The sequence below is a fragment of the Capsicum annuum genome, chromosome 3 (assembly GCF_002878395.1).
Source record: "Capsicum annuum cultivar UCD-10X-F1 chromosome 3, UCD10Xv1.1, whole genome shotgun sequence".
Lineage (NCBI taxonomy): Eukaryota > Viridiplantae > Streptophyta > Magnoliopsida > Solanales > Solanaceae > Capsicum > Capsicum annuum.
In genome coordinates, this window is record NC_061113.1 from 229,247,956 (window position 1) to 229,254,659 (window position 6,704).

Genomic DNA, 6,704 nt, shown 5'->3' on the forward strand with positions numbered 1-6,704 from the left:
TAAAACTTAATAATATGAATTGGACAGATTGAAATATGACTCTCTTTTCACCAATTCATTTCAAACCAAATAACTTTTGTGCCTGAGTCAATATATAATCCGCCCATTTATTAACTCCACCAAACCCGCCCATCGTTATTCAAACTCTCTCTAGTGAGTACAAACGAGCGTGCTGAGATATATATATTTTTTTTAATGTGATTAAGTATGTGCTTAAATATTCATTGGTTCGAAGTTAAAGTTAAAAAGGAATATTTAAAAGTTGAAGTTAGTTGAAATTTTATGAGTGAAACTTTAATTTAATGAACTCCTAATAACCTGTTTAATCAAGGTTCCAAAATCTGCTAATTAAAGATGTCAAAGAATCAACTAAGGGAGTAATAAAGTATATATACTAACATGAGGGAGTCCAAAAATTGTAGGAGCAGCATATGCTAATTCATGCCCAAAAAATGTGATCTCTTCTTGAGGCCCAACCATGTTTGATATTAACACTGTGGTGTGCGATAGTATTCTGCTTGTCAGCTTTGCTGCCACCTTTCATATAGTGCACAACACAATAACTTATTAAACTAAATTCATAAGCATTTAGCTATATTTTAAATTAAGAAAATTTAAAATATACTCCATATTTTAAATTTATGCGACCCTGTTTATTTAAAGCACGATCAACCTTTTTTTTTGTTAAAACATATAACATTTAGCTATCGTAATATTTACGTGACAATAAACCATCTTTTTAAACATAAAATGAAAATTTTAAGATTGAATAGTTTCTAATAATATGACATGCTCGTGGGTTAAAGCAAAACTTAGTATTATATAGATATAAATTCAAGTATGTGAAATTATTTGAGTGATTTATTGAGATATTTACTCGACATAATGATGATCAACATAAATCAAGACAAAAGATAATAAAGTGTTCCTTCATTTATTTCAAAGCAACTAAAATGGGGACTAAGAACTACTTTGAAAAGAAGTTATAAAGATCTAATAGTGATACATGTGTGTTATGATGACACATTTAATATCACACAACTTTATAGTTAAACATGATCATATAAAATGAGACGGACCACAAAAGAAAGGAAAATTCACCTCGGATCCGACAATTTCTTAAAATAACTTAGCAGCACGAAAAGAGAATCTGGATTCAAGAGACAGTTTTTTTCTGTCGATAATTGTTTTAGCTTGCCGGATATAATCCAACGGATTATCGGGTAAACTAATGGGTAATCGGGTCAGCACATATCCAATTTCATTGCCCCATTTTGCCTTTGATCTTTTCTCCATCATCTCTACTAGAGCCTGCGTGCATGCATTAAATCCCCAATGTCAGAAGCAATACATTTATTGGAAAAGGAAATGGTACTCCCTATCCTTTCATATTACTTGACTCATGTTGATCTAGAGGCTGAAACACATCTTAAGAATAATTTAATTAGAAATATATTTTATTAAACTATCATTATTAATAATGCTTTAGAATTTTAAGTTTACTTATGTAGTTATTTAATACTAAAGATAATACGAAGAAAAAATAAACAAAATAAAATAAAAGTACTATACATCATTTTTAATAGTAACTCTTTCCTCTTTATTTTATGCCTTTTTAAAATTTTATTTTGACACAAACTTTAAAAATATTATTTTTTCGAATCTTGTGATAAAAAAATTAAAGGACGGTGTAATAAACTAACACTATCCTTTAAATTTTTAAACTTAAATATAACAAGTCATTTTTTTTATAGAAGAGTGTCATCATATTGAAATTAATTGAAACTTATACTCCTTTCGTTTGAAAAAGAATGATTTACTTTCCTTTATAAAGAATGATCTATTTTTTTTTTAACAATACTTTAATTCCAACTTTTCATGTGACATATTTAAGATCACAAGATTAAAGACATTTTGGTATATATGGCATAATTTTAATTTAACACTACAAGATTCAAAAGTTTTCTTTATTTTCTTAAATTCCATTTCAAGTCAAAATAGATCATTCTTTTTTAAGAGGAAATATAGTATTAACAAAATATCCTTTTAACATAAAAAGAAGAAAGTGAAACACAGCTTAAATAAATTCATGGAAAGGATTGTTGTTACTCTAATTCCAGTAGAAGGTCTGATGTTGAAAACAATAGATCCTCTAAGACGAATGTTGTTGGGCAGATTATTTGTCTTGCTGCTTCCTTTCCCCTTCTTGTTACCTGAACATATACCACCTTTTTGTTTTATGGAGTAGTAGCTATTAGTGAAAATTAACATGTAAAAATCTAAAAATACAAGTTGAACAAATAAATTAATCTGAAATTCATATTTATAGTTTGATCACGATCGAAAGAAATGATGAATTAAGATTCCTTGGTTATTTATAAAATAAAATAAATAAAAGAAAATAATTTTTCAGACTTTTATATGTAAAAATGGAGAATTCGTAAAGTGTTTTTTAATAAGTAGAGTAACCTCTAAAACCAATTCTCCCAATAGGGTGTATTTAATAGAGAGTAGAGAGACTGACCGTATCTTCTATTGAGATAACGTGAGAAACCAGCTTGTGCCATGCCCATCACTACATCATTAATTGTCTACAAGAACCACAATATGTACCATAGTTAGATCAACAATTATCTGCATAAATCATGAGGATTAATTGTAGATAGAATTCTGTTGCAGACTAAAACTGCAATGCCTGGTTTTCAATCCTATTGGAAAAGAGTAATTGGATATACAGATTTTTGTGGACGACCTAATAGTAATAAACTTCTCGGTGCACTTCTACTTGTCAAATCAAATGGAGTTGACCAACATTTTGACATGAAAATGATTGCAACTTATTGTAAAAAAAATTAGTACTACTAGATGTATAGTGAATGTGCCCTTATTACCAAGTTCAAGGCATTCTTGACAAGTTTCATGTCGTCGAGGCTGATAGTCCTGTGCACAAGTCTCTTAGGACTATCCCCAACCTCAGCTCCTCCTTTCATCGGTGTGTCCGTATCCTTCAGAAACATAATGGTAGCCAAAAACATAACAACATCCACAATCGTATTCCAAAACAACATAAACGAAAACCAAACATAGTAGCAAAACCTACTAAAACATCCAGCCTTATCTTTTTTTTCTTTCTTGTTACTTGAAGGTATAGTGGGCAGTGCTTCTGGATCCGATGCCTTACGAGTGCACGCCAAGATTAAGGAGATAATTGATATGCCATCACCAATTGAATGGTGCAATTTTAGAATCCCAACTCCATCGGCTTCGGATGTTTTCACGTTCAAGATGTGTACCTCCCAGAGTGGCTTTGTCATGTCTAAGGGTGTTGTTGTTAGACTTGATGTGTAATTTTCCAGGAACTCATCTGGGGAATCCATGTCAGGATCCAAATCCGGACATACTAGGTGATCTTCCACATTTACTGTCGTTTTCACCCACTTCCTTGCACCTTTCTTTTCATCCACCACCTATTTTTTTAGCAAACAAAAACATTTGAAACACAAGCAAAGGGAGCACAAAGAATGTGAAGCAATAAAAAGGTAGCCAGATGTGTAAACTTTTATAATAATGATAAATATAATAATGTCTTTTAATTAGGATTCGGGATTTGAAGTTAATGAGTTTAACTCTTCTTAAATGCATCTTTAGAATTTGGACCAAAGTTACAAAGTTTTGACGAACTTATACACATACCAACTCCACCCCAAATTTTAACATGTTGTAGCGTGTAACTTATTTTACTCTAGACTTGTCACTGATAGCTATTGCAAATTTTCGTTATCAATACATAGAAGCTAAACTCGACAAACAAACTTTTCGACCTACGTACATACCGATATACTAGAGAATCGAGGGTGATTGACAAGAGTGGACTCAAGGCCTTTCTTGATGACATCGCGGTTTATCTTTGTAGTGCAACCTAATATGGCAATAATGTAGCAATTAAGAGACTTTGTATGGAACAATCGTGTAGCTGGACTTGCTGGCTCCTGTTCTGGCTCTGTCACCACCACAGTGTTTTTTTTCTGGCCATTAGCAGTATTCACGCCCATTTTAGGTCCTATTTTGGTCTTAGTGTCAATTGGTTTAAGACCAAGGCTCCCCATTGCTTTGGTGTTATGGGAAATTGAATAGCTAAGCTTTTTTAGTGATACTAAGGGATGCCTCAAGGAGAATACTTTCTTTGTTGGTGTACATACATATATATAAAAATGGCAATAAACTTTGGTCTAGTCTAGTCTACCAAAAATAGCTGATGGAGACCTTACAACTTATTGCATCTTCTAGGTTGTTCGTAGCCGAACCAGTATCAATTACTCGAATCGAAAAAAAGTTATTGGTTTAGCTATTTTGATAACGATTTTTGATTCTTTTTTTTTCATTGTTGCGTTCAAATTAGAGGTGTGAATGAAAAATGGAGGTAATAATTTGGAGGGAAAGTGAGCTTTCAATTTAGGAAAGTCTAGTTCTCCAACATTGGTAGGAGAAAGCAACTTTATTGTATTCTTATTAAGAAACACACCTTCAAATGGATAGTGAGGCAAGAACAAAGAGATGCCTTGTGCTGTCATCGTCATCGCTCGCTTTGGCTTTGGTTTCGGATTTTGAAACTTGGAAAACAAGTGAAATTGTGATCCGAAAAAATCCAATGGGAATGTTTTTCTCCATGTGCGAACACATTTCGGACGCCATGCAAACGCATGCACGACATACCTCGAAGGGACGCAACCCTTCGAGGTAAAAGGCACACTGTTTCGTGTAGAAAAGTGACCTGCGCGCGCACCTGGCGACCGCGCAGGTCCAGCGCAGGTGTTGCGAAAATGTCACTGGAATTTGCACAATGTCCACCTGCGGCCGCAGGTCAGGCATAGTTCCAGCACAGATCGGGTGCAGGTGACATGAACGTTCAGAAATAATGACTGTTTTACGAACAATTGCTTCCTTTTTGAAGGGACACCTAAAGGCTATAAATACCTGAACTTTTCCTCAGGTATAGGTACGATTTAAGAGCTGAAAAACATCATTCTTTTTCTAAAAACTCTTTGTGATCATCAACCGTTAAGTGTATTCGACGAATCTGAAAATTTGAGGTACTGCTACCTTCAGATTGTGAGCCATTTTGTTTTGAGAGAAAAATTCCGCAACCTCGGGTACTTGAGGGAAATTAATTCCTTAAGGACACTCCATGAAATCGGAGGACATGGTTCAACTTCTACTTCATCTTATTTCTTTTAGATAAACATACTTCTTTGATAGTTCATTTTGAACTTGTGTAGAAGGTATTAAACTTCATTGGTGTTCTTGAAACAGTCTTGAACTTAGATTGAAGTGTAGTGTGAAACATACAGATTGTGTACCCGAAACTAAATTCTTAAGGAATTAAACTTTAAAAATCTGTATTGTTTGATTTCTGGAGATTAAAAATTTAGGCTTTCTACTCTATTTGAACTTAACAAGTAATTTGAAGACATAAAAACTTCATCACAAGTTAAAGGTCATTCGGCTAATGATTAGAAGACATAAAATCTTCATCGTTAAACTAGAAACAAGTAGTGTCTAAAGTTGCTACAACCTTATAGTTAGTATTTTGATATACTAAAGGTGACTGACTTTTTGTGACAGGAAAATGACTACTGATGGTCATGTAACTAATGGTGGGATAAGTGTAGCAGCAACAAATATTGCTACAACAATTTGTACAACTATGGCACCAGCGGAGAAGTCCAAAAAATTTTTGGGTATAGATTTTAAATGTTGGCAACAAAAGATGTTCTTCTATTTGACAACTTTGTGTCATCAAAGGTTCATATTGGAAGATGCTCCAGAAGTGCCCAAAGGTACATCCGACAAGGAGTGATTCGTTGTAATGGAGGCATAGAAATATTCTGATTTCTCTTGCATAAATTATATCCTAAGTGGCTTTCAAGACGATTTGTACAACATGTACAGCAGAATGAAAACATCAAAAAGTTGTGGAATGCGCTAGAACGAAAGTATATGACTGAGGATGATGAAACTAAGAAGTTTTTAGTTGCAAGGTTCCTTGAATACAAGATGATTGATCGTAAGACTGTCGTATCTCAAGTACAGGAATTGAAAGCTATCATCCACGATCTCCTTGCTGAAGGTATGAAGATAGTGAATACCTTATTTGAGTATGTAAAATATGTTCTCAATGTTCACATGAACTTCATTATAGGTTTGATTGTGAATGAGACCTTTCAAGTTGCTGCAATAATAGAGAAATTGCCATCTTTGTAGAAGGATTTCAAAAATTACTTGAAACACAAAAGAAAGGAGATGACATTCGAAGACCTCATTCGTGAGGTTGCACATTGAGAAAAATAACAAAGCCGCAGAGAGGAGGTCGAAAGGAAATTTTGTAGTGAGTTGAGCCAACATTATGGAAGACGATCCCAACAACTCGAAGAAGTGAAAGAAAGTTGGACAACAATGCAATCCACCTAAGAAGAAATTCAAAGGGAAGTGTTTTAATTGTGGCAAGGTTGGCCACAAGTCAACAGATTGTCGTGCACCAAAGAAAGGCAAAAAGAAGGATCAAGCCAATATGGTTGAATCTAAGAATAAAATAAATGATCTCTGTGCCATACTTTCTGAATGTAACTTGGTGGGAAATCCAAGAGATTGGTGGATGGATTCTGGTGTTACCCGTCATGTTTGTGCCATTAAAGGGTTGTTTGATG

At 33.8% G+C, this 6,704-nt stretch overlaps 1 protein-coding gene across 2 annotated transcripts; it reads right to left on the reverse strand.

The window, feature by feature from the left end:
• Window positions 1-395: 395 nt before the first annotated feature.
• Window positions 396-4,723, reverse strand: LOC107863135 (wax ester synthase/diacylglycerol acyltransferase 11). 2 transcript variants are annotated; one of them, XM_016708935.2, is made up of 6 exons: window positions 3,834-4,723; window positions 2,892-3,467; window positions 2,525-2,591; window positions 2,110-2,228; window positions 1,102-1,311; window positions 396-537 (listed from the first exon to the last, which is right to left on the reverse strand). In XM_016708935.2, the coding sequence occupies exons 1-5, from the start codon at window positions 4,104-4,106 to the stop codon at window positions 1,120-1,122; spliced, it is 1,227 nt and encodes a 408-aa protein (XP_016564421.2). In that variant the 5' UTR covers window positions 4,107-4,723; the 3' UTR covers window positions 396-537; window positions 1,102-1,119. The 2 variants fall into 2 exon arrangements, with proteins under 2 accessions (XP_016564421.2, XP_016564422.2); XM_016708936.2 differs by having other exon boundaries at window positions 2,110-2,213; window positions 3,834-4,548.
• Window positions 4,724-6,704: the final 1,981 nt, after the last annotated feature.

What these genes read in the sequence shown, in the direction of transcription:
- LOC107863135 (XM_016708935.2), bottom strand. Translation starts at nt 4,106, where the DNA reads ATGGGGAGCCTTGGTCTTAAACCAATTGACACTAAGACCAAAATAGGA. An exon ending in CTCGATTCTCTAGTATATCG is followed by an intron (nt 3,468 to 3,833) that starts GTATGTACGTAG and finishes CTAAAAAAATAG; the next exon opens with GTGGTGGATGAAAAGAAAGG. An exon ending in TTATCTCAATAGAAGATACG is followed by an intron (nt 2,229 to 2,524) that starts GTCAGTCTCTCT and finishes TAAAACAAAAAG; the next exon opens with GTGGTATATGTTCAGGTAAC.